This window comes from Hemitrygon akajei, chromosome 1 (assembly GCF_048418815.1).
Source record: "Hemitrygon akajei chromosome 1, sHemAka1.3, whole genome shotgun sequence".
NCBI classification, from domain to species: domain Eukaryota; kingdom Metazoa; phylum Chordata; class Chondrichthyes; order Myliobatiformes; family Dasyatidae; genus Hemitrygon; species Hemitrygon akajei.
Genome location: NC_133124.1, coordinates 71,502,365 through 71,530,244, shown reverse-complemented (window position 1 = coordinate 71,530,244; position 27,880 = coordinate 71,502,365). Strand labels below are relative to the sequence as shown.

The window sequence follows — 27,880 nt, the reverse complement described above, 5'->3', positions numbered from 1 at the left end:
CACCTCTCCCTGTGGGAGTGAGCTCCACATTCCCACCTCTCCCTATGGACTGAGCCCTACATTCCCACCTCTCCCCATAGGAGTGAGCTCCACATTCCCACCGCTCCCCATGGGAGTGAGCTCCACATTCCCACCTCTCCCTGTGGGAGTGAGTTCCCTCCACTATCTGTATTATGGATCGTTCAAACCCAGTATGAAGCTTTTTCTTTAGCTGTTGTCTAGTTGACCTTGTTAACTATATACTGAGCTGGATAAAGATCTGAAAGGATATAATTTGCAGAGCTGTAGGGAGAGCACGAGGGAGTAGGGCTGTCAGGATTTTTCTTGCTTAGATCTAGTATGGAATGAATGGGCCAAACAGCCTCCTTCCATGGCAAACAGTTGGGAACGGAGGTGTAAACATTCCCACCTCTCCCTGTGGGAGTGAGCTCCACATTCCCACCTCTCCCTGTGGGAGTGAGCTCCACATTCCCACCTCTCCCCATAGGAGTGAGCTCCACATTCCCACCTCTCCCCGTGGGAGTGAGCTCCACGTTCCCACCTCTCCCCCTGGGAGTGAGCTCCACATTCCCAACTCTCCCTATGGACTGAGCCCTACATTCCCACCTCTCCCCATAGGAGTGAGCTCCACGTTCCCACCTCTCCTTGTGGGAGTGAGTTCCACATTCCCACCTCTCCCCGTGGGAGTGGGCTCCACATTCCCCCATCTCCCCGTGGGAGTGAGCTCCACATTCCCCCATCTCCCCGTGGGAGTGAGCTCCACATTCCCACCTCTCCCCGTGGGAGTGAGCTCCACATTCCCACCTCTCCTTGTGGGAGTGAGCTTCACATTCCCACCTCTCCCTGTGGGAGTGAGTTCCACATTCCCACCTCTCCCCATGGGAGTGAGCTCCATATTCCCACCTCTCCTTGTGGGAGTGAGCTTCACACTCCCACCTCTCCCCGTGGGAGTGAGTTCCACATTCCCACCTCTCCCCATGGGAGTGAGCTCCATATTCCCACCTCTCCCCGTGGGAGTGAGCTCCATATTCCCACCTCTCCTTGTGGGAGTGAGCTTCACACTCCCACCTCTCCCCATGGGAGTGAGCTCCACATTCCCACCTCTCCCCGTGGGAGTGAGCCCCACATTCCCCCTCTCCCCATGGGAGTGAGTTCCACATTCCCACCTCTCCCCATGGGAGTGAGCTCCATATTCCCACCTCTCCCCGTGGGAGTGAGCTCCATATTCCCACCTCTCCTTGTGGGAGTGAGCTTCACACTCCCACCTCTCCCCATGGGAGTGAGCTCCACATTCCCACCTCTCCCCATGGGAGTGAGCTCCATATTCCCAGCTCTTCCTGTGGGAGTGAGCTCCACGTTCCCAACAAGATCAATGTTGTGCAATGTTGTGACAATTTATACTAAACTTCCTCTTCCTGTGTATCATCCACATCCCCCATTCCCTTCATATTCATGTGCCTGTTAAGCCTCTCAAACTCAACAAAATTACCTTCTTGCTTCCACTACCACCCCTGGTAACCTAATCGGGCACCCACCACTCTCTTCGTTAAAAAAAAATGCCCCTGATGCTCCCTTTAAACAATTCCCCCTCAAACTTAAGTGTATGCCCTCGGGTATTTGACATTCCTGCCTTGATGTCCCCTGACTGACTGTCCATCATATTTATGCCTATCATAATTTTTTTATAAATTATCATGAATCCCCTTAGCCTCTGGTGCTCTGGGGAAAACAACACAAGTTTGTCCAACCTCTCCTATCAGCTCATACCCACTAATCCAGGCAGCATACAGATAAACACCTTCTGCACCCTCACCACAATCTCCACTTCCTCCTGTAGTGGGGCAACCAGATCTGCACAATACTCCAAATGCGGTCTGGCCAAAGTTTTATATAGCAGCAACATGTCCTCTTTACTGTTAAATTCAACACTCCCACCAATAGATAGATAATAGTTAAATTAAATTAGAGCAAAAATAGAAATAAAAAAAGTAATGTGGTAGTGTTCATGGGTTCAATGTCCATTCAGAAATCAGATGGCAGAGGTGAAGAAGCTGTTCTTGAATCATTGAGTGTGTGCCTTCAGGCTCCTGTACCTCCTTCCTGATGGTAGCAATGAGAAGAAGGCATGACCTGGGTGATGGGGGTCATTAATGGTGGACTCCGCCTTTTTGAGGCATCATTCTTTGAAGATGTCTTTGATACTAGTGTCCATGATGGAGCTGACTAAGTTTACAACTTTCTGCAGTTTACTTTGACCCTGTAGAGTATCCTCCCCACTCCCATGCCAGATGGTGATGCACCCAGTTAGAATGGTCTCCATTGGTACATCTGTAGAAATTTGCAAGTGTTTTTAATGACATACCAAATCTCCTCAAACTCCTAATGAAGTATAGTTGTTGTCGTGCCTTCCTTGTAGCTGCATTAATATGTTGGGTCCAGGTTAGATCCTCAAGATATTGACACCCAGGAACTTGAAATTGCTCACTCTTTCTACTTCTGATCCCTCTATGAGGACTGGTGTGTGTTCCCTCATCTTACCTTTACTGAAGTCCACAATCAGTTCTTTGGTCTTACTGGCATTGAGTGCAAGGTGTGTGTTCCCTCATCTTACCTTTACTGAAGTCCACAATCAGTTCTTTTGCCTTACTGGCATTGAGTGCAAGGTTGTTGCTGTGACATCACTCAACTAGCTGATATATCTCGCTGTTTTATGATCTCTCATCACCATCTGAGATTCTGCCAACAATGGCTGTATCATCATCAGATTTATTAATAGCATTTAAATTGTGCCTAGCCACACAGTCATGGGTGTAGACAGATTAGAGCAGTGGGCTAAGCATACATTCCTGAGGTGCACCAGAGTTGATTGCCAGCAAAGTGGAGATGTTATTTCTGATTTGCACAGATTGTGATCTTCCAGTTAGGAAGTCAAGGATCCAGATGAAGAGGGAGGTATAGAGGCCCAGGTTCTGGAGCTTTTCAGTCAGAATTGTAGGAATGATGGTGTTGAAAGCTGAGCTGTAGTCAATAAACAGCTTTCTGACATACAGTAGGTATTTGTATTGTCCAGATGATCCAAGGCCGTGCAAAAAGCCAATGAGATCACATTTACTGTAGATCTATTGTTGAGATAGGCAAGCTGCAGTGGGTCCAGGTCTTTGCTGAGACACAAGTTAATTCAAGCCATAACCAACCTCGCCAAGCACTTCATTACTGTAGATATGAGAGCTAATGGATGATAGTTATTTCAGGCAGCTCACCCTGCTCTTCTTGGGCACTGGTATAATTGTTGCCCTTTTGAAGCAGGTGGGAACTTCCAACTGTAGCAATGAAGAGATTGAAAATACCTTTGAACACCCCGCCAACTGGTTGATACAGATTTTCAGGGGCCTATTAACTTTCAAAAATTCAAACTCTTGAAAGACGATCTGATGCCAGCCTCTGAGACAGAGATCACAGGGTCACCGGGTGCTGTCGGGATCTTCATAGCTGTAGTTTTACTCTCCCTTTCAAAGCATGTATAAAATACTTCAAACTCATCTGAGAGTGAAGCATCGCTGCCATTCATGATGTTAGGTTTCACTTTGTAGGAAGTAATGGCCTGCACACCCTGCCAGAGTTGACATGCATCCAATTTCACCTCCAACCTTGTTTGGAATTATTCCTTAGCTCTTGAAATAGCCCCCTGCAAGTCACACCTGCTTTTCTTGTAGCAGACTTGAATGCCACGGATTTAGCCCTCAGCAGACTATGACCTCCCAGTTCATTTATGGCTTTTGACTTGGGCATGTACAGTAAGTTCTCGTAAGCACACATTCATCCACACAGTTTATAATTAAGTCAGCGACAGACTCAAAAATGAATCCCTGAATTCATTTCACTGAATGCAGTCCAGTCCACCAATTCAAAGCAGTCTTGTAAACACACCTGCACCTCCCTTGTCCATACCTTCTTGGTCCTCACTGCTGTTGCTGCAGTCGTCAATCTCTGCCTGTACTCTGGGAGTAGAAGTATAGCTGGGTCATCAGACTTTCCAAAGTGTGGGCGTGGAATAGCACTCTTGATAGTTGTGTAACAGTGGTCCAGTGCATTGGTTTCTCTGGTACTACAAGTGATTTTTTTTAATAATAATTATTTAGAGACTTTTTCAAGCTGGCCTGGTCGCGCTGACCTGATTTGGGTTACACTGAATGGAAATACTTTCCTGAAGTCCAACCAACCCAAATTATTCTGAAGAATTAACTGCAAGTGTTTTTGTTCTCTGCACAGCTGTTGCATGATTTGTGGAGTGTTTCTGGCATTTTCTGTTTTATTTCAGATTTTGAGAATCTGCAGTTTTTGTTTTGACTTTCTATCAAAACACTTCTTCATGTTAAAGACCCCCCCACTAGATCACACCAATGTGCCTGACACTTTGCAGAGAAATTTTAATTCCTTATGAATATTTGAATTGGCAGTATGACTGTGACCACATCTGGACATTCCTGGTTGCCTCTAGTAACCTTTCATCCCTTGTTTAATCAAGGGTCTCAAGACCAAAATGCTGTATGTTTCTCCTGCCACAGTTTTTCCACCCTTTTCTGTTTTTATTTTAGACGTTCAGCATTTGTGGTTTATTTGATTTTCAAGAATCGGTTCACTTCAAAACATTTTAAACTCCGATTCCACCACCTTTTGAGAAAGAGAGTTCCAGAGACTACTCCCTGAGAGACTAATAAACACCTCATCTTAAGCATTGACCTGCTAACTGTAGTTCTAGTTCATTTCAACATACAGACACTGCTGTGGAAGGAGTCTCTTAAGAACAATTAGAGGACTTTGAATACCCCGAGCAATTCTTCCCTCCCAGGGAGAGAAGCCAGTTTCACATCCACATCCCTCAGAATGTTAACCTCTCCAAGGACCTTGCTTTCCCATTCTCTCCCCAGAATGTTCCAAAGTTCACACTGACCCACCAAAATCAGGCTGACTGGAAGTTCCACCCCAAGTCTGATTGACCAACGGTGCATTAGGTGAGAATTGCTTGCAACCTGAAGTCAGGTGAAAGGTCAGACACATGAGAGGTAGTTATACTCACTCAATGTGAAAGCTGTTCCCACCACAGGCAGTAATGAAGTCATATGACTTATCCAGAGGCTTCTCATTTTGTAAGTCAGGGCTGTAACTGTCCGAAGGAATGATTAAGATGTACTCCTATAAAAAATAAAGTATTTTGAATCAGTTATTACTTTGTATGTAAAGGAAATAGGAGTAAGTCTCTTAGCCTCTCAACCTGTTCCATCTTTCAGTAACGTGCTGGCTGATGAAGAATTAGCATCAGGTCAGTTACCTTCAGTCACCCTGTGGTTCAAAGATCCAACTTCACCTTGAGGATACAGTCTCTGCATCTTACTGAACTAATGCTGTTGAGAATTACATTAATGATTCAAACTTTAGAATTAAGAGAACATCTTCTAAATTTGTGCGCGGGCCTACTTTGAGGAGACAGACAATACTGGGGAGTGTTTCAACGCATTATACAAAGATATTAATGAAATGGCAGGATCTGAAAATGATTGGCAAATGAAGATCATGGAGTTGTGCAGTACAGCTCCATGTGGCCCTTTGTGTCAGGAAATGTAGAGGAAGCTTGATCCAGAAACAGAGCAACAGAGATGATTTAGCAGTCAACAATATTTTACTAATAAACTGCAAAATAACAAGCTACAAAGGGCACAGAACAAGAGAGAACAGATATTTAATACAAGGTAACTGAAGGTTAGCTGGTTTGATGGATGACCAGACACTGTGGATGAGAGCTGGGTTTAAATAGGCTGCAGGTGTTGAGTTGGAAATGAGTGGCAGGTAATTCTTGTTAGCTGGGTGGAGACTGGGAGGTGCCTGCCTGTGCAGGCCTGACACTGTGTCTACATCAATTGTTTCTCACATCTACACTAGTTCCATTTACCCGCAATAGCACCGTATCCTTCTACGCTTTGTCTATTTAACTGTCTGTCTAAATGTCTCCTCTTAAATATAGTGACTGTATCTAACTCCACCATCTACCCTGGCAGTGAGTTTGCAGATATCAGACACTCTCTGAATAAGAACATACTTCTCAGATCCCCTTTAAAGCTCCTTGGTCTCATATTAAACCTCTTGGTTCTGAAAACCTGAGCGTGAATAAAAGATTCTGACTATCTTCTCTCTCCATGCCTCTCATAATCTTGTACGTGTCTATCCAGTTAACCCTCAGGCTCCTTTGCTCCAGGGAAAACAGGCCCAGCCTAGCCCCATGATTAACGTCCTTTAATCGAGACAGCATCCTGATTATTCTCTTCCTCTGTACTCTCTCCAGCACAAACACGTATTTCCAATAGTATGGCAACCAGAACTGCAACCAATGCTCCAACTGTGGCCTAACCAGTGGTTGTAAAGTTGCAACATAACATCCCAACTCTTATATTCTTGCCCAGCCTGTGAAGACAGTCATGCCCGTATGCCTTCTTCATCATTCTACCCACCTGTGTTGCCATTCCAGGGGAACCATGGACTTCAATTCCAACGCCTCTCTCTTCACTGACATTCCTTAGCACCCTGTCATACTGGATATGTCCACATCATCAGCATGTTTAAATGTGAGGGAATACACTTTGGTTTGGAAATAAAAGGGAAGGAACTATAACTTGGAAAGTGCGAGTCAAGATGGGATTGAGGATCAAAGGGATCATGGAATATGAATACACCAGCTACTAAAATTAGTAGAACCTTAACCAAAAAAAAGACTGTACAACATAGAACAGTATAGCCCAAGAACAGGCCATTCAGTCCACACTGTATGTGCTGACCATGCCAATCTAACTAACCCCACTTGCCTGGACATTGTCCATATCTCTCCATTCTCTGCCTACTTCTGTGAGTAAATGTTGCTGTTGTGTCCGCCTACACCACAGTCCCTGACAACACCATGCGGGCACCCACCACTCTCTGTGTAAAGGTTTTACCCTGCACATCTCCTTTAAACTTTCCCTCTTGCCTTGAAGCTATACCCTCTAGTATTTCACATTTCTACCTTGGAAAAAAGATTCTGACCATCTACTCCATCTATGGCCGTCATAATTTTATATACCTCTATCAGTTTTCCGCTCAGCTCTCCAGAGAAAATAATATAAGTTTGTCTAACCTGTCTCTATAGCTAATACGACATTCTAGTGAACCTCCTCTGCACCCCCTCCAAAGCCTCTACATCCTGCCTATAGTAAGAACCTTCTTTATAAGAAAGGGAGCTACCTGGGTTATCGCTGACTTGACATGGAAATCTGACTTTACACAAATTCTCCCAAATATTCTTAAAGCATTTTTCAAGTAAATGTTTCATAGAGTTCATGAATAACTGGATATAATATGTATTCCATAAATTTCATTTTGGTTGGTGTTATAGTGTTTATTCAATGAAGTTAAAGAATTATACCAAGTGCATGCAGGAAAAGTTAATGTTTCTGACTTTTGGAATAATTGGTTTAGAGACAGACATTTCTCAGTAACAGAACCCTTATCTAATCCAGGGACTGTCTGTACTATCATTTATTTCCAGATGGGACAGAATTGAAAAGTCGGGAAGTCAAAGCTCAGATATACTAGAGTTAGTTCAAAGTTCAAAGTAAATTTGTTATCGAAGTACATATTTTACCAGAAACCACACTGAGATTCATTTTCTTGCAAGCGTTTTCAGGGGATCAATTAATACAACAGAATTTTTTCAAAAGAAACTATGCATGGAGAGACCTACATACATAGGGAGGGATCCGAGATAATGTGGGGAATAAGGTACGGGTCTGGCGATTGAGTCCTGTGTGATCTCCTGGTAACAGGCTTTCAGTCACAAATATATCAACCATTACTATCTCTCTGCCTGCACTGCACTTTCTCTGTAACTGTAACACGATTCTGCATTCTGTTTCCCTTTTACTACCTCAATGTACTTACATATGGAATGATCTGTTTGGAGGAACACAAAAACTTTTCTCTGTACCTCAGTACAGGTGACAGTAATAACCCAATACCAATAGAACGACTAACCTTCAGTCCTCTCACACAGATACTGTTAGATCCATTTTGTGAGTCTTCCTTGGTCCTATGAGTTTAAATTTCTTTAATCAGCCCATCATGTGAAATCTCTCATATTTTCACTGACACCTGCTTCAAAATTCAACCCTTGACAAATCCAGTCCCTGAGTAATGAGTGCTTTTCTAAATGGAGATTTATACCTGCCCTTCAAAAGGATTTCAATCACCTGCCCTGTACTCAGGTTGAACTAATTACTTGGTTTATAATTTCCTCCCTTTTTAAACAACAGTATCATCTTAGTAGGCATCAGACCCTCGGGCAACGATTAGAAATTGATGCTCAAAGCTTCCACAATTTCCTCCCTTGCTTCTGTGTTACCATTGTGGCAGGGTCTCACAAACACCAGACTGATGCAGGTTTAAATTGTCTTACCGTTGTGGCAGGGTCTCACAAACACCGGACCGACGCAGGTTTAAATTGTCTTACCGTTGTGGCAGGGTCTCACAAACACCGGACCGACGCAGGTTTAAATTGAGTTACCGTTGTGGCAGGGTCTCACAAACATCGGACTGATGCAGGTTTAAATTGTGTTACCGTTGTGGCAGGGTCTCACAAACACCGGACCGACGCAGGTTTAAATTGTGTTACCGTTGTGGCAGGGTCTCACAAACATCGGACCGATGCAGGTTTAAATTGAGTTACCGTTGTGGCAGGGTCTCACAAACATCGGACTGACGCAGGTTTAAATTGAGTTACCGTTGTGGCAGGGTCTCACAAACACCGGACTGATGCAGGTTTAAATTGTGTTACCGTTGTGGCAGGGTCTCACAAACATCGGACTGATGCAGGTTTAAATTGTGTTACCATTGTGGCAGGGTCTCACAAACACCGGACCGACGCAGGTTTAAATTGTGTTACCGTTGTGGCAGGGTCTCACAAACATCGGACCGATGCAGGTTTAAATTGAGTTACCGTTGTGGCAGGGTCTCACAAACACCGGACCGACGCAGGTTTAAATTGTGTTACCGTTGTGGCAGGGTCTCACAAACATCGGACCGATGCAGGTTTAAATTGAGTTACCATTGTGGCAGGGTCTCACAAACATCGGACTGACGCAGGTTTAAATTGAGTTACCGTTGTGTCAGGGTCTCACAAACACCAGACTGACGCAGGTTTAAATTGTGTTACCGTTGTGGCAGGGTCTCACAAACACCGGACCGATGCAGGTTTAAAGGCAAAACTTGCAGAAAATGCACCAATGACACATACAAAAAAACATGTCGAGCAGATTAAAACAAATGGGCTGCACAGGGAGAGGAAAAGGTAAAATATCAAGTTGAAGTTTCAAAAAGGGCACTAATCTCCATTCTACTGATGAAAAATCCAGATTGATCATTCTATACACAAGTACATCAAGTTAGTAAAAGGAAAACAGAATGCAGAATATAGCGTTACAGTTACAGAGATAGTTATGGCTGATATATTTTTGACGTGTCCCGCCCTTTGTGAGAACATAATTATCCTTAAATCTCCCTATACCTCCATCATTAAGGATCCTCACCAACTAGGACATGTCTGCTTCTCATTACTGTGAATCAGGGGGAGGTAAAGGAGCCTGTAAACACATGCTCAACAGTTTAGGAACATTTTCTTCTCCTTCATTATCATATTTTCGTCCATTTTTGTGCTAGAAAGCAGTGAGTCTGTGTGCAGCTCCGAAGGGAATCATCAAATATTCCCATTTGGGACCGCTACAGCTGAAATCCACAGTCACAGCCATGGGTACTTTGGTAAGTAACGATGTTTTAAGACGTTTAAAAAATCCACTGCTCCTCAATTCAATTCAATACTGTGATAAAGTGCTTTGAAAGGTTGGTCATAGCTAGAATTAACTCCTGTCTGTGTTGGGACCTGGACTGGCTGCAGTTTGCCTACCGCTACAATAGGCTACAGCGGATACAGTCTCACTTGGCCTTGGATCACCTGGACAATAGTAATACCCAAACCAGGCTGCTATTTACTGATTACTGTTCAGCAGTCAACACAATTGTACCCTCAGCTCTAATCAACAAGCACCAAAACCTGGGCCTCTGTACCTCCCTCTGCAACTGGATCCTTGCCTTCCTCATCAGGAGAACACAGTCAGAGCCAAACAAAAATAACATTTCTTCGCTGACAACTAACAGCGACGCACCTCAAGGATGTGTATGAGCCCAATGCTCTGCTCTCCCTACACCCATGACTGTGTGGCCAGGCACATTTCAAACACCATCTATAAATCTGCTGATAACACAACTATTGTTGACAGAATCTCAGATGGCGATGAGGAGGTGTACAGGAGTGAGTTAGATCAGCTGGTTGAGTGGTGTTGCAACAAAAAAACCCTACACTCAATGTCGTAAGACCAAGGAATTGATTGTGAACTTTAGAAAAGAAAACTTGAGAGAACACACACCAGTCCACATCAAGGGATCAGCTGTAGAACGAGCAAACAGTTGCAAGTTCCCGGGTGTCAATATCTCTGTGGATCTATCCTGGTCCCACATACTGATGCACTTACAAGAAGGGACATCAGTGGCTATATTTCAGCAGGAGCTTGAGGAGATTTTGTATGCCACCAAAGGTACGAGCAAATTTCTACAGATGTACCATGGAGAGCGGTCTAACTGGTTGCATCACCATCTGGTATGGAGGGGCCACTGCACAGGATCAGAAAAAGTTGCAAACTCAGTTAACTCCATCAGGGACATAAACCTCCCAGTATCATGGACACCTGCAAAAGTCGATGCCTCAAAAAAGTGGCATCTATCACTAAGCAGCCCTATCACTCAGGACATGTCCTTGCCTCATTGTTACCATTAAGGAGGAGGTACAGGAGCATGAAGACACAACTCAACATTTTAGGAGCAGTGTCTTGCCCTCAGCCATCAGATTTCTGAATGGAAAATGAGCCCATGAACACTTATTGTCTCTCCTTCTGCATTACTTATTTAATTTATATTTTTTATTTATCTTATTGTAATTTATAGCTTTTTTGTAATGCACTGTACTGCTACCGTAAAACAACATATTTCATGACATATGCCAGTGATATTAAACCTGATTCTGATTCCTCACCTCCCATTGCAGACTCTGATTCACTGTGCAGTTTGTTCCCAGGATGTTTTTTGATTTGCTGTTGAAACTCAGTCACCATTGTAACACGGGTATTGCAGCTTAAAAGCACCATTGGTGTCAGCCCAGAACTTACCACCCAAAGTGCCTTGTCCTTGGGAACAGTGAGGGTCAAGGACACTTCTTGATTCCTTAAATCGAACTCTATTCTCTTTCCTGTTATGACCTGGGTGCGACAGCCAAAGGCATGTGGGCAGAAGGAAGCACTGAAGGATCCTAGAAAGGAAACAAACACATGGTTTTTGAGGGAATTTTCTACCAAAAGTAAATCCAGACTTGTTCCATCATTCTGCATCATAATTCCATTCCCCCACCCTCATTCCATCCTCTCCTAAAGTCTACCTCTAATAAAAATTCAGCAATGCAATTTCTCATACTTTTAATTAAACCCTCAGATCCGTGTTCCCACTGCCATATGTATGATGGGAGGACTTTTCCACGTCAGCATGTCCCCATTGACCCACATCAATTTTTATCGATGCACCATAGGAAGCATTTTATCCTGATTGGTATGGCAACTGCTCTGCCCAGGAATACAAGAAACTGCAGAGAGTTATGGACACAGTTCAGCACATCATGGAAACCACCCTCTCCTCTATGGACTCATAAACACAACAGATTCTTCAGATGCTGGAAATCCAGAGCAATACACACAAAATGAGGAACTCATGATTCCCTCTATGTACTCTGTCTACACATCTCATTGACTCCGTGAAAAAGCCAACCCAATCAAAGAGCCCACCTACCCGGACATTCTCTCTTCTTCTCCTCACATCCCTTTGCCCCTATTGGGAGGAAGATGCAAAAGCATACCACCAGGCTCAACTGAAGCTTCTATCCCACCATATTGAGTGATCTCCTAGTATGATAAAATGGACTCTTGGCCTCACAACCTACCTAGTTGCACTTTATTATCTGTCTGCTCTGCACTTTCTCAGTAACAGTAATACTTGATTCTGCATTCAGTTATTGTTTTTCATTGATGTATGATGTTATGAAGTGGCCTTTGTGGATGACATGCAAAGCAAAGTTTCTCCTGTACAGATGACAATAATAAACCAATTCACTTCCAGTTGTTTGGCTCTCCTCTCTCTCTACCTCAACTAGAACAACCTGCTTCTCTCCATCTATCCTGCTGAATTTTTTCATCACCTTGAACACCTCCATCAGATCTCCCCTTACTTTTCACACACAGACACAACAAGACCACCATGCTCATAACTGACCAGTCAATCCCTCCTTTCTATTCTGCACATATTGGCTGATCTCTCCTTCCTGAGGTGAGCACTTCAGAACAGTTTGTACAACAGCACGGTCTGCTAATGTCTAACTCACCACTGTAGGGGCCAGTTCCATCCACCGTCACCTTCACTGGGAATGTGGCATACAAAGGCTGATAAAAATGTACAAGGACCACATATTCGCCTGCGTTTGGCACTCTGGTGTTAAAGGTGATCTGATTCTGTGGAATGAAGAAAACATTTTTATATAAAAACATCTTGTGTTTTAGTTCCTGAAGCACCATAAAATTCTCTTTCTCTTTCATTGCCTTGTGTTAATGCTTCCCTGTTTGGGCGTTGGTGGATTAGTTGGGTTAGCCTGATCCACAGCTCAAGAGACGGAAGTTCAATCCCACCTTCGCCACTTGGGTTATAAAGCTGGTCCATTAAATAAATATGGAGTAGACAGCTAGTCTATAAAGTGAAGGGTCACGCCCAAGTAGATTGAGAGATCAAGAGTTCATCTTTATCATACAAGACATCGTTTCAAGGTTGTATACCAGCAGGACAGAAGTTGTCCTTGAGCTGAGTGACACATGATTTCAAACATTTGCGTCTTGTGCCTAACGGGAGGCACTGTGCAGAGCAGCTGGGAAGTTAATGAGACTGCATTTAGAGCATCGTGTACAGTTTTGGTCACCCTGCTATGAGAAAGATATTAAGCTAGAAAGAGAGCCCAAAAGGTTTACAGATTGTTGTCTGGACTTGAGAACCTGAGTTACAAAGGGAGGTTGCATAGAGTAGAACTTCATTTCCTGGATTGAAGGGTGATCTGATAGAGGTTTATAAGGTCATGAGGGGCATAGACAAGGTTAAAACACATAGATTTTCCCCAGAAAGGTGATAAAAACAAGAGGGCATAGGTTTAAGATCAGACATGGAAGATTTAAAAGGAACATTGGGCAGCTTCTTCACACAAAGGGTGGCACATATTTGGAATGAGCTGCCAGAAACTGTGGTTGAGGTGGGTACATGAGCAATATTTGGAAGAAATCGAGTTATGTTCATGGTCTGGAGATGCTTAGAGTGCTGTAGGTCAAACACCTACAGATGGGACTAGCATACAGGGCAATGCTGTCAGCATGGAACAATAGGGTGGAAGGGACTGTTTCCACACTCAATGAACCCACAACTGGAATGCATTCATAATCTTTGGCAATTTCTTGCAGCTTGAGCAGAGCATTTGCCATGTCCGGATAGGGATCTTTCTACAATGTGTCTCTAATAATTGGTGAGTCCTGGTCACACCATTGTTGGGATGGAAATCAATTAATAAGTACTTCAGGTGAACACAAAACTAAGGACAATGTCAAAACTGTAGATTACCTCAGGCAATTTCAGCAAAATAATGTCTCCGGGTTCCACCATGGTGGGAGGGTGCTGGGACAGGATCTGTGGATCGTTGGAAGAGTAGGGTTGGAAATGATCACTGGCTGTTGAAAGCTCCTCTTTCCCCACTCTCACAGCGGACAGTGGTGTTTCATACTTGGATGCAACACATGAGCTGTTGAGAATTGAAAAATAAAGATGTTATTGTTTATAAAAATAACATTACAGTATATGGAAAATTGTTACTGAACATCGAACAGTATAGTAGAGATACAGGCCATTCAGCCCATCATGTCTGCCCTGAACATGATGCTGATTTAAAGTAAATCTCTTCTGCCTGCACATGATCCCTATCATTCCATTCCCTCCATATTCATGTCTGTCCAACAGCCTGTTAAACACCACTGTTGCATCTACTTCCACCAACTCTCTAGACAACATGTTCCAGGCACCCATCACTCTCTGTGTAAAAAAAAACTTACCCAGCACATCTCTTTTAAACTTTCCACCTTTCACAGTAAATGCATTTCCTTTAGTACTTACACTTCTACTGAAAAAGATTTTAACACTACTTATCCCCCTCATAATTTTATAATCTTCTATTAGGCATCAAGTCAAGTCAAGTCAAGTCAACTTTTATTGTTATTTCGACCATAACTGCTGGTACAGTGCATAATAAAAATGAGACAACGTTTTTCAGGGCCATGGTTTACATGACACAGTACAAAAAACTAGACTGAACTATGTAATAAAAAAAAACAGAGAAAGCTATACTACAGACCTACACTGGACTGCATAAAGTGCACAAAAACAGTGCAGACATTACAATAAATAATAAACAGGACAGTAGGGCAAGGTGTCAGTCCAGGCTTCGGGTATTGAGGAGTCTGATAGCTTGGGGGAAGAAACTGTTATATAGTCTGGTTGTAAGAGCCTGAATGCTTCGGAGCCTTTTCCCAGACGTCAGGAGTAAGAAGAGATTGTATAAGGGGTGCATGGGGTCCTTCATAATGCTGTTTCCTTTGCGGATGCAGCGTGTAGTGTAAATGTCCATGATGGCGGGAAGAGAGACCCCGATGATCTTCTCAGCTGACCTCACTATCCGCTGCAGGGTCTTGCAATCCGAGATGGTGCAATTTCCGAACCAGGCAGTGATGCAGTTGCTCAGGACGCTCTCAATACAACCCCTGTAGAATGTGATGAGGATGGGGGGTGGGAGATGGACTTTCCTCAGTCTTCGCAAAAAGTAGAGATGTTGCTGGGCTTTCTTTGCTATGGAGCTGGTGTTGAGAGACCAGGTGAGATTCTCCGTCAGATGAACACCAAGAAATTTGGTGCTGTTTACGATCTCTACCGAGGAGCCGTCGATGTTCAGCGGGGAGTGGTTGCTCTGTGCCCTCAACATGACTTTCTGACTCTCCTCAATACCCTGACCACCGAGAGTAAGCACACCGCCCATTTTCTTTGCTACCCCATCTACTTGTTTTGCCAATTTCATTCACATCATAACCCCTCTGAACATCATTGTCATTAAGGATCCTGTCATTAACTATACTTTTATACAATGCTGTACAAGTCCGTGTTCAAAATAGGCAGAAAGATTTGCCTATCAAGGACATTACCAAAGATACTTAGTAAAAGAACCATAAGCCCTAGGAGCTGAGTTAGACTACTGGGCTTATCAAGTCTGCTCCACCATGCCATCATGGCTGGCTCATTATCCCTCTTAAGTCCATTCTCCTGCCTTCTCCCTGTCATCTTTGATGCCCTGATTAATCAAGAACATATCAACTTCCACCTTAAATATACCCAATGACTTGGCTTGACCTATGCCTTATAAAGCTTCAGTATTACATCCTTGCTTTTGTATTCTAGTCTTCTCAAAATAATTGCAATTGCTTTCCTTACCACTCACTCAACCTGCGAGCTAACCTTTAGGGAATCCTGCACGACGACTCCCAAGTTCCTTTGCACCTCTGAGTTTTGAACTTTCTCCTCATTTACAAAATAGCTCACGCCTTTACTCCTTCAGCCAAAGCACATGAGCATGTGCTTCCCTAGAGTCATAGAAAAGTACAGCAGAGAAACAGGCTCTTTGGCCCATCTAGTCCATGCCAAACTACTTAAATTGCCTACTCCCATCAACCTGCATCGAGAAAATAGCCCTCCATATATTCCACTATATTCCATCTGCCACTTCATTGCCCATTGCCCTAATCTGTCCAAGTCCTTCTGCAGACACCCTGCTTCCTCAACACTGCCTGCTCTTCCACCCATCTTCATATTGTCCACAAAGCCATCAATTCCTTCATCAAAATCAATGACATACAATGTGAAAAGAAGCAGTCCCACACCAACACCCACAGCACACCGTCAGGCACTGGCAGCTACTCTGCCAGTCAGCCAATCTTCTATTTATGCTAATATTTTTCTTGCAATATCACAGGCTCTTATTTTGTTTAGCAGTCTCATGCGTGCACCTTGTCAAAGGCTTTCTGAAAATCCAAATATACAACATCCACTGACTCTCCTCTCTCTGTACTGTTTGTTATTTCCTCAAAGAATTCCAATAGATTTGTCAGCAAGATTTCCCCTTTAGAAAACCATGCTGATTTTGGCCTATTTTACTATTTGCCACCAAATACCACAAAATCGCATCCTTGATAATAGACTCCAACATCTTTCCAATCACTGAAGTCAGGTTAATTTCCTTTCTTCTGCTTCCCACACTTATTAAATGGCATTGGAACTCACTTGTGCCCCCTGACATGCTTGCATTCTTGGAACTCAGCCAGTGTTTTCTACAGTGAAGACTGATGCAAGTTACTTACTAAGTTCCTTCACCCTTTCTTTGTCCCCCATTACTACCTCTCCAGTGTTATTTTTCAGTGGTCCAATAACACTCTCACCTCTCTTTCACTTATTGTATATTTGCAAAAACTTTCTTTTACGTTATTGGCTAACTTACTTTCATATTTCATCTTTTCTCTCTTTATGACTTTTTAGTTGCCTTCTGTTGGTTTTCAAAAGCTTCCCAATCCTCTAACTTCCCACTAATTTTTGCTATATTATAACCACTTTCTTTTGCTGTTATACTGTCTTTGACCCCTTGTCAGCCACGGTAGACTCATCCTCTCTTTGGAATACTTCTTCATCTTTGGGATGTACCTTTCCTGTGCCCCAAAACGCCAGCCATTACTGTTCTGCCATCATCCTTGCTAATGTCCCCTTCCAATCAAATTTGGACAATTTTCTCAGGTCTTTGTAATTCCCTCTACCCCACTGAAATATTAATACATCCTATTTTAGCTACTCGTTCTCAAACCGCAGGGTGAATACTATGATTGCTGCTTTCTAAGGGTTCCTTTAGCTTAAGCTCTGTAATCAAATCTGGGTCATTCCATAAGACCCAGTTCAGAGTTGCAGTTCCCGTGGTGCACTCAACCATAAGCTGCTCAGAAAAGCCATAACATAGGCATTCTACAACATCCCTCTGTTGGGATCCTGCAACAACCCATTTTTCCCAATCTACCTGAATATTGTAATTTCTCATGATTATCTAACAGTGCCCTTTTTACTTGCCTTTTCTATCTCCCATCGTAATTTGTAGCCCACATTCAAGCTATTGTTTGGAGACCTGTATATCACTCTCTGTAAATGAAACCCTTGCAGTTTCATAATTCTACCCACAAGAATTCTACATATCCAATCCTATATCACTTCTATCTAAGGACTTAATTTCATTTTTTACTAATACAGCCCCCCCACCCCCTCTGCCTACCTGCCTGTCCTTTCAATATAATGTGTACCCTTAAATGTTAAGCTCCCAACTATGATCTTCTTTCAGCCACCACTCAGGGATGCCCACAACGTCATAGCTGCCGATCTCTAACTGCACTACAAGATCATCCACTTTATTCTGTATACTCAAAATATAACACCTTCAGTCCTGTATTCATCATTCATTTTGGTTTTGGTTCTCCGTTACACTTTAACTCATCCCACTGACTGCAATTGTGCCCTTTCATCTGCCTGTTCTTCTGCATGGTTTCACTACACATTGCATCTACTTGTAAACCAACTATCCCATCCCCAGCCCTATCAGTCTGGTTCCCATCCCCCTGCCCAACAGCTCTAGCAAACTGGCCCATAACGATATTGGTCCTCAGGTTTAGATGTAACCATCCCTTTTGTACAGGTCATACCTTCCCCAGAAGAGATCCCAATGATCCAGAAATCAGAAACCCTGTCCTCTGCACCAGTTCCTCAGGCACACATTTGTCTGCCAAATATTCCTGTTCTTACCCAAACTGGCTCATGGCACAGTCAGCAAATCTGGCAGTCCTGCTTTTCAGCTTACTACTTAACTCCCTAAAATCTCTCTTTAGGGTCTCTTTGCCTGTTCTACCCATGTCATTGCTGCCGGCATGTACCAAGACTTCTGGCTGCTCACACTCCCCTTGAGAATGTTGTAGACCTGACCCAAGACATCCCTGACCCTGGCACCTGGGAGGCAAGGTACCATCTGGGTGTCTCTGTCACGTTCACAGAATCTGCCTTTGCTCCTCTAACTGTGGAACACCTCCACCCCCATCACTACTGCACTCTTCTTCTTCTCCCTTCCCTTCTGATACACAGAGCCAGACACCTGGTCACTGTGGCTTCTCCTGGTAGGTTCCTGCCCAGCATTACCCAAAACGGTGTACTTATTAATGAGGAATGCCACATGGACACTCTGCACTGTCAGAGACCTGCCTTCTGCATCTGAGGAGTGCCTACCTATCACCTCATTATTTTCCCATATGAGCCGAAGGTCACTGAGCTGCAGCTCCTGTTCCTGAACACGGTCTCCAACAAGCTGTAGCTCAATGCACTTCATGTAGATGTAGTTATCAGGGAGACTGGAGGTGTAGTTATTGTGTAGAAGTAGTTATCAGGGAGACTGGATTTCCCACATCTCACACAAGGAACGTACCACTTCCTCCAGATCCATTCTCAGTGTACTAGCTATATACTAGCAGAAAAATACTTACTAGAAACTTTCTTACTCACTTGCTTAGAACCCGTGCCTGTGTTTGCCCAAGCTAGTTCTCGCCTAAGCCTGTTGAGCCAAAACCAGACCACTCTAACGACGTCCCATTCCAAAACGGCCACTCCGCTTACTCCTCCTTTCTTTTGATTGGCCCCACACTGATAGCTGTCAACCACGAATGTTGGAAGCAGCTGAACTCTTTTTAAACCTCGCACCAACAATCTCTTGCGCTGATTGCCACCCATTGAGAAAAAAGCCGAAAGCACCCAAGCTCATTTAAACCGCAGTAGAGGAAGCAGATTTACGAGGAATCTCTCAAGGGAAAATAAATATTTGGAAGGGTAGAAAATTGCAGGGCTTAGTGAAAGAGCTGCAGAGGGAGATGTAAGAGGTGGGGTTCTTGAGGAGCTAGGACAAGCATGATGGGCCAAATGGCCCTCCCCATGGGATTTCTCTGTGACAGAGCAACATCAATGTGGTGCACAGGGAGTTTTCACAGACTGGAGTCTGCCAGGCCTCTGTGTCTCAGTGCTTCCTGATTTAATCAGTCTTGCCCTGTGTTTATTTCTTTCATTCATCTGCCTTACAATGCAAGTCATTTATATCTGAGTAATTTGAATAAATAAGGCTATTCTATGGACACTATCTGAAATCGATGCACAAATGCCTATTACAATCACACTTCTGTTTCCCTTTCACAGGAATGCAATCTCAGCATTAAGTGAAAACATTACAACCACCGTTTACTTAAAGGCTGTTTTTAAATCGATGCCAAAAGTAAACTTGTGTATTTTGTAGATTAATTGGCAGGTTTATGTAGTTAGTTGTTGGATCAGAGTAACATTTGTCCTACTGAAAATAGATTGTACTGACTTATTCCTTAAAAACCCTCACCCTCACAGGATATGAACACTTCTGGCAATTCCTGTCCAACTCTAATTGTCGCTGATCTGAAGAGGTAATTAAGATTCAACTACAAAGTGTCACAGTAACGCAGAGGGTAGAGCTACTGCCTCACAGGTCCAAAGACCTACGTTCGATCCTGACCTCAGTGCTCCACATCTGAGAGTTGTGTGGGTAGATGGGTTAATTGGCCACTGTAAATTGTTCCTAGTTTGTAGGATAGTGGTAGAATTGTAGAGATTTAGCTGGGTAACGGCCAGGCTTTGAGAGCCAACATCTACATTGTAGGCAAATGGCTTCCTTCTCTGTTGTGAGGAATCAGAGAATATGGCACCTGGAGTGGGTCTAGAATCACATATAGACCAGAATAGGTGAGGACAACAGCTTCCTCCTCTGAAGGCACAAGAGATTCTGCAAATGCTGGAAATCTTGAGCAACGCACACAAAATCCTGGAGGAACCGAGCAAATGAGGCAACATAAACAGCCAATTTTTCATTCCCCTCCAGCCTGACTTTCCTGAGTTCCTCCAGGATTTTGTGTGTCTTGCACCTCTGAAGGAACTAGATTGGTTGTTACAAAATCCAATAGCTTCATGCCTTCTATTGCAAACTAAAATCTTCCAGCTTCTGACTGATATTTCAAACCCAGATCCAGAGTCCAGAACTCTTGGAGACACGAGAGACTGCAAAGCACCTCCCTCCTTTGTCTCTTATTCAAGATCCACCTACAGGATGCCCTGGAGAGATATTGTTTCTACCTGTTGTTGTCACAACAAAGATCTCCAAATACTGTACCATGACTTTATCCTGTCTCCCTTAGTCAAGTCTCTTCCCCTCTGTATCAGGGACAACTCACTCCTTTGACACTTCTGATTCTCTGGCCCCATCTTCACTGTGGTTCCATTTTTATATATCTTAATTCTCATCAGAAAAGTCTTAAAGCCCTTTGTTTCTGTCTGCAACAAAGATCCAACCAGTTCCCCTCCACTAACACTCATCCATGCTTCAGAGTGTGGTGCATGGCCAAGTGGTTAAGGTGTTGGACTAGTGATCTGAAGGTTGTGAGTTCAAGCCACAGCCGAGGGAGAGTGTTGTGTCCTTGAGCAAGGCACTGAACCACACATTGCTCCAGTCCACCCAGCTGAAAATGGGTACCGGCAAAATGCTGGGGGTTAACCTCGCGATAGACTGGCATCCTATCTGGGGAGGAGTCTCGTACTCTCAGTCGCTTCATGCCACTTGGCATGTAACCACTCCCTGTATGAAATATTCTCCTAAACTCTTCTGTTCTAAGGAGAACAGTCTTAGTTGCTGGCGTTCCCTCACCTTTCCTGACAATCCTTTCCTGAATAGGAGCCCACAGACTTTGACCAAAGTAAAGCAGAACCACACTATTTGTCCACTGTAAAGTACCTCAGCTGTCTAACAGAATGGTAGAGTGAGGCATTGATTGTGTGGATAGACAGAGGCTTTTTCCCAGGGCTGAAATGGCTTACATGAGAGGGCACAGTTTTAAGCTTGGATGTAAGTACAGAGGAGATGTCAGGGGCAAGTTTTTTTAATGCAGAGAGTGGTGAATGTGTGGAATGGGCTGCCAGTGACACTGGTGGAAAAGGATACAATTGGGTCTTTTAAGAGATTCCTGGATAGGTACATGGAGCTTAGAAAATAGAGGGCTGTGGGCAACCTTAGGTAATTTCTAAGTAAGTACATGTTTGGAACAGCAGTGTGGGCTGAAGGGCCTATATTGTGCTGTGGGTTTTCTATGTTTCTATGTTATTAGATATAGGAATAGAATTTTGCCATTCAGCTCATTAAGTCTCTCTACCATTTGATCATAGTTGATTTTTTTTTCAAACCCATTCTCCCATCTTCTCCCCCTGACCAACCAATCCAGAGGGATTGCTGGGAATTTCGGGAGAAGTACAATTGTATTAGAGTAAGATTAGTGTAAATGGGCAGTGTGGTCTCGTTGGTCAAAGGATTTCTTTCTGTATTGTACTGTATCTCTATGTGTGCAATCATGAAGAAGGCATGTTAGTGGTTCTGCTTTGTGAGGAGTTTGAGAAGATGGTACGTAATCAAAGACTGTGGCACATTTCTACAATGTATGGTGGGGAGCATTCTGACTAGCTCCAGCACAGCCTGATATGGTGGTGTGGATGATCCAGTACACAGGATCACAAGAAGCTGCAGAGATTTGTAGACTCAGGCAGCTCTCCACACCATCAATGACATCTTTCAGAGAGCATCCAGCCCTAAGGACCTTTGCCATCTGGGACATGCTCTCTGTTCATTACCACCATCACAGACCAGGTACAGGAGCCTGAAGAGCTACACTCAATGATTTAGGAACAGCTTCTCCCCTTCCGCCATCCGAATTCCGAATGGTCCATGAATCCATAACACAACCTCATCATTCCTTTTATTTTTGCACTATCATTAAATTTCTTTTGTAATTTATAGTAATTTTCTTGCATAATACTACTGCCACAAAACAATAATTTTCACATCATATGTCAGTGATAATAAATCTATTTCTGAATTTGACTCTATGACAGGTGGTAAGAATGACGAGGCCCCTTTTGCGTGACAACTGGTCTTTGCTTGGCTTGAAGAAACAAGTTTTTTTATTCTAACTACAGATCAGCTGTGTATTGAAATGAATCTTTGTAGAGTCTGCCTCTATTCCAAAACACACCCACACTTGGAATTTGCTCCAAGTTCAGGAGAACTTGCCAAGTTTGGACAAGATTGGGAATTTATTTGGAAATTAGACGGATAGAGATTAATGCACATTTTCGGTAGTGTATTAATCATTTAAATTCAAAAATGTACAGTGGTGTGCATATAGGCAACAGGCAGACTGGAGCTGACAAATGTAAGGTAGCAGCACCGGGCAAAGGTTATTAGGACCAAGACTAACACCACAACCCCTGTGGCCTTCAGTGGCATCCTGTCCCACTATCTCAATGTCCCGTGGTTAGCAAGAGCCGAATCTTTAACGGATCTAACGTGCTCTACAGTGTGCTGCAGATAGAGAATGGGTTCTCTGCAAGGTGACGTTTCCTGGGCCTCACAATTCCTGCTCATTATTCACACAGCCAAATTCACAAAGGTTGGTACCTGTGTGGAACAGAGGAAGTGGTTGAGGCAGGTTCAATAACAAATTTTAAAGGACAATTGGACAGTTTAATGGATTGGAAAGGTTCAGAAGGTTATGGAAATAGATACAGCTTGGATGGGGCATTTTGGTCGATATGGACTGTTGGGTCATAGGGCTTGTTTCTGTGCTGTGTGAATCAATGATACCCTCTCAAGGGAGCTAGGGATAGCATCAACACTCACTCTCCAGGAATCATCCATGCACAAGGCCACTTAGCCCATTCCATCAGTACCCTCGCTTTTAAAGTGCCCTCCAATCAGACCTACCTCAACCTGCATTAGTTCTGGATTCAAGTATATTATCAAAATTAATCCAATCTTTTTCAGTAAATTCTGATTAAATCTGTATCCTCTTTCAGCTCATGAAAGTCAGACTGGATGTAGAAAAATATCTCACTGAGAAGAGCAACGTCATAATTCATCACTCATTCCTCAACCCCAACTAGAACACAGCACAAAGGACAGCACAGGAACAGGCCCTTCAGCTGAACACGATACCAATTAAACTACATCTTTCTGCCTGGACATGGTCCATGTGCCTGTCTAGACCACCACTATCAAGGATCAACCTCACCCACCATGTACATATGCGTTAGGAATTTGCTGCAGTGCGTTGACATGACGTGCAACTTAAAAAAAACAACATTCAATAATTCTAAGAATAAAGAATTATATAAAAAATAAACTTTGAGGTTAACTAACAGATATGAAATAAAATGTGCATAAATGCATTAACACCAGAATGTACTTATAATGTAAAGTGCAGTTTCAGAAGTGGTTTCAGTGCAGTGACAATGGATAATAGAGAGAGTGTGATGGGGGTGGTTAACTAGACTGCTTGATCAGATTAACTGCCTGGGGAGGGCATGAAACGTTTGTTTTAACAGCCCTATACTACTTTCCAGAAGGGAGCTTTTGGTAAAAGCAGTTTGCTGAGTGGGTATTGTCTACAAAGAATTTGTCTTGAATACATACTAGTCCTGTAGTGAAGATAGATTGCAGCCAATGATATTCATATCTGCGTTCACCACCACCTCTGGCAGCCTATTCCAGGTCCCAACACGCTCTGTGTAAAAAATACTTGCCCCTTACATTTCTTCTCTCTCACCTTAAACGTGTATTCTCTAGTATTTGACATTTCTATTTGGGAGAAATATTCAGGCTCTTTATTCTATCTCAAAATTTTATAAACTATCAAGTTTCTCCTCAGCCTCCGTTACTCCAGAGAAAACAACCCAAGTTTGTCCAACTTTTCCGCATAACTCACATATACCCTCTCACACAGGCAGCATCCTGGTGAACTTCTGCACTCTCTCTAAAGCCTCCACAATCCGGCTATGGGATTGCTTTGAGTCAGTGAACTGAAGCATGTTCAAGGACTCATCAGAGATTCGTAACAAATGCACATTGGTTGTCACAGACTTTATAACAATAGTAGTAGATGAGAGTGACCCCACAAAATCATTTAGAGTCTTCCCCAACCAGAAGCCCTGAATGAACCATATGATCTGCAATCTGCTGAGGACTGATCTGATGATCAATTAAAATACTAGAGTTCCAGGTATGATGGCCAGAAAGCCATCTCATGTGCCAAATGACAATTCCAGACCAAAATGTATTCACTGAAGGATGCCCCACATCTGTGGCTGGGCTTGAATGCCATCACCTCCTACAAAGTGAATCCAAACAACATAGGTGACAACAAAGCTTTACTCCCAAATGAGCTCAATGCCTTTTATGCTTGCTTTGACCACCAAAACATGGAGGAATCTTCATGAACTTCCACAGCTCCCTAACTATCAGTCTCTGAGGCCATGAGAGCATCTTTCAGGAGGAGGATCCCCAGGAAAGCAACCCCCCCACACACCCGTGGAGGTACCTGGCCGAATACTAAAAACCTGTGCTGAACAACTGGCTGGAGTGTTCACTGAGGTCTTTAAGATCTCACTTCTGCAGTCTGAAGTACCTACCTGCCTCAAGCAGTCTGCAATTATATACCAGTGCCTAAGAAGAATGTGGTAACCTGCCACAATAACTATCATCCAGTAGCACTTACATGCACTTGATTAAGTGCCTTGAGAGGTTGACGACGAAATGCATCAACTCCTGCCTGGGAAGCGACTTGGATCTGCTCCAATTTGCTTACTATTACAACAGGTCAACTACAGATGCCATTTCATTGGCTTTTCACTCAACCCACCTCTAAGAGGACCACAACCTTGTTGTAGGGTTTGGTGGCTTGTGCTCCTCAATGACCCGGAGAGCTATGCTGGCTGGAGTCAGGGCCTTGTGCTTTGACTCTTGGTCGGGTCACGCAAGCCAAACAGGTCAAAGGGAAGAGGCCAGTCCAAGAGTGGTCCATGCTCCTCCAGGATTGTAGGTTCAGCACAGGGCTAACCCTGACTGGTCAAAGAAAAATGTGTCATGGAAACTGCAATGAAGAATCCTATATCTGTAAGCGACACCTGGGATTTGCACGACTGACAGTAGTGAAAACAGATGTAGCAACTGGCACAACGAAGGAAGCCATAAGCATCACCAAGATCAAGCCCAAAATTGATTTTTGGAATGTACAACCATGTACAACACTGGCAAGCTAGCACAAATAACAGCAGGAATGTATCATTACAACCTACATATACTGGGCATCAGTGAAAGCAGATGGACAGGGTCTGTATACTAAAGACAGCAACTTTTGAAACAGTTTATACTCAGGAAGGGAAGATAGTCATGATGGTATAGCTGTCATTGAGAGGTGCTTGCTGGAGTGGAAACCAATCTACACTAGGCTGATGAGAGTCAGGCTGAAAGGGAAGCAAGTGAGCACGACTGCTATGCTCTACCTAATGATAGTGACATCAAATCAAATCAGGTTTAATTATCATTCAAACCATACATGGCTATAGCTAAATGAGACAGCATTCCTCTGGGGTCAAGATGCAAAAACATACACATGCATTCAAAAGAGCAAGAGAGGGAAAAAGCAAGAACATAGTCACACAAGAAAACACATTTTTACTCCAAGACCCTTGTGGCGGTCCGCACACATGGGACTTGAACCGCCATCAGGAGCCGCAGGCAGACACGCGGTCCACTCGGGGTGGACCTTCCGGGGATGGTCTGATATCACGTCCGCCCCGCTAGTCGCAGGGCCCCGTGGGAGGGGGATTTAAGCGTGCGAGGTTGAATCAGTAAAGTCATTCCGAGTTCAGCTCTCTCTGCCTCCGTGTGTTCCTTTCGTAGCGCTTTGCGCACGACTACATTGGTGACCCCGACGTTCCAGACGGCATCTGGAGCCGGTGACTCAGCGACCAGCCATGAGTTCGAGCAACTCGCACAGCGCAGTCTCTCTGAAGCTCCCGACTTTCTGGGCCACTCAGCCCCACGTTTGGTTCGAGCAGGCTGAGGCCCAGTTCAATATCAGAGACATTACAGCCGATGCCACGCAGTACTACTACGTGGTCAGCACGCTTGACCAGGAGACAGCAGGCCGGATCATCAACTTCCTACGCCAGCCACCAACGGAGGACAGGTACACTAAGCTTAAGGCGCTTCTGATCTGTACCTTCGGACTCTCCCACCGCGAACGGGCCGCGCGGCTCCTACACATGGACGGCCTGGGTGACCGCACGCCATTCGAGCTCATGAACGATATGCTGGCGCTCATGGACAGCCATAAGCCGTGCCTTTTATTCGAACAGTTGTTCCTCAAGCAAATGCCAGAGGACATTCGCCCCCTCCTCGCGAGTGAGGATTTCAGCGACCCATTCAGGGTCGCCGCTAAAGAAGACGTCCTTTGGTAGAGCAAGCAACATGGAGCAGCCTCCATTGGCCTAGCCACGATCGCGCGCCCCAAAGCCCAGGCCCCACAACCGAAGCCGCCGACACCCACCGGGGAAAAAGACAAAAGTTTGGAACAATGGTGTTTCTATCACCAAAGATGGGGCTCAGGCGCGCGCTGCTGCTGTCCACCATGTGCTTTTCCGGGAAATGCCGGGAACAGCCATCGCTAATGGCTACGACGGCTGGCCACCGAGACAGCCTCCTGTACCTCTGGGACCAACACTCTGGGTGGCGCTTCCTGGTAGACACTGGGGCCGAAGTCAGCATACTCCCCCCCCTCAAACATGGACACTCATAATGTGGTCCCAGGCCCCGAACTCACCGCTGCAAATGGCACCAGTGTCCGGACGTACGGCCTGCAAACTATCTCACTGCATTTCAGGTCCAGCCGTTTCACTTGGACTTTCACGTTGGCAGCGGTGTCACAGCCACTACTAGGGGCAGATTTCCTATGAGCCAACTGCCTCCTGGTCGACTTGAAAGGCCGGCGTTTGGTCCACACGGAGATGTTCCAGACTTCCCAGCTCGGAGAAGCCAAGCTACCGGCCCTCCACCAGGATTCCGTGACCCTCTCGGGTAACGGATTCGCCAGAGTGTTGGCGGAATTCCCCTCCATAGTCATCCCGCAGTTCTCTACGGCCGACCCCAAGCACGGTGTGCAGCACCACATCCCCACGCAAGGACCGCTGCTGCACGCCCGAGCTCGCAGGCTCCCACCCGACAAGCTCCACCTCGCCAAGGAGGAGTTCCGTAAGATGGAAGAGCTGGGGATCGTACACCGCTCAGACAGCCCGTGGGCATCCCCGCTGCACGTGGTGCCCAAGTCCGCAGGAGGATGGAGGCCCTGCGGTGACTACAGAAGGCTCAACAATGCCACAACTGCTGACAGATACCCAGTACCCCACATCCAGGGCTTCACGGCAAACCTGCACAGAGCGACCATCTTCTCCAAAATCGACTTGGTCAGGGGATACCATCAGATCCCAGTGCACCCTATCGACGTGCCCAAGCCCTCATCACCCCGTTCGGCTTGTTCGAATTCCTGAGGATGCCTCTCAGTCTCAAGAATGCAGCCCAAACTTTCCATGGGCTCATGGACTCAGTGGG

At 44.6% G+C, this 27,880-nt stretch overlaps 1 protein-coding gene across 2 annotated transcripts in view; it reads right to left on the bottom strand.

Annotated features, from left to right (window-relative positions):
* lama3 (laminin, alpha 3) overlaps positions 1–27,880 on the bottom strand; it is a 316,232-nt gene that overhangs the window by 114,708 nt on the left and 173,644 nt on the right. For both annotated transcript variants that reach the window (XM_073045511.1, XM_073045521.1), the window contains exons 30-33: positions 13,828–14,005; positions 12,557–12,683; positions 11,298–11,437; positions 5,078–5,193 (exon numbers count right to left, since the gene is read on the bottom strand). In XM_073045511.1, the coding sequence (XP_072901612.1) occupies positions 5,078–5,193; positions 11,298–11,437; positions 12,557–12,683; positions 13,828–14,005 (561 nt within the window). The remainder of the gene's footprint in view (positions 1–5,077; positions 5,194–11,297; positions 11,438–12,556; positions 12,684–13,827; positions 14,006–27,880) is intronic.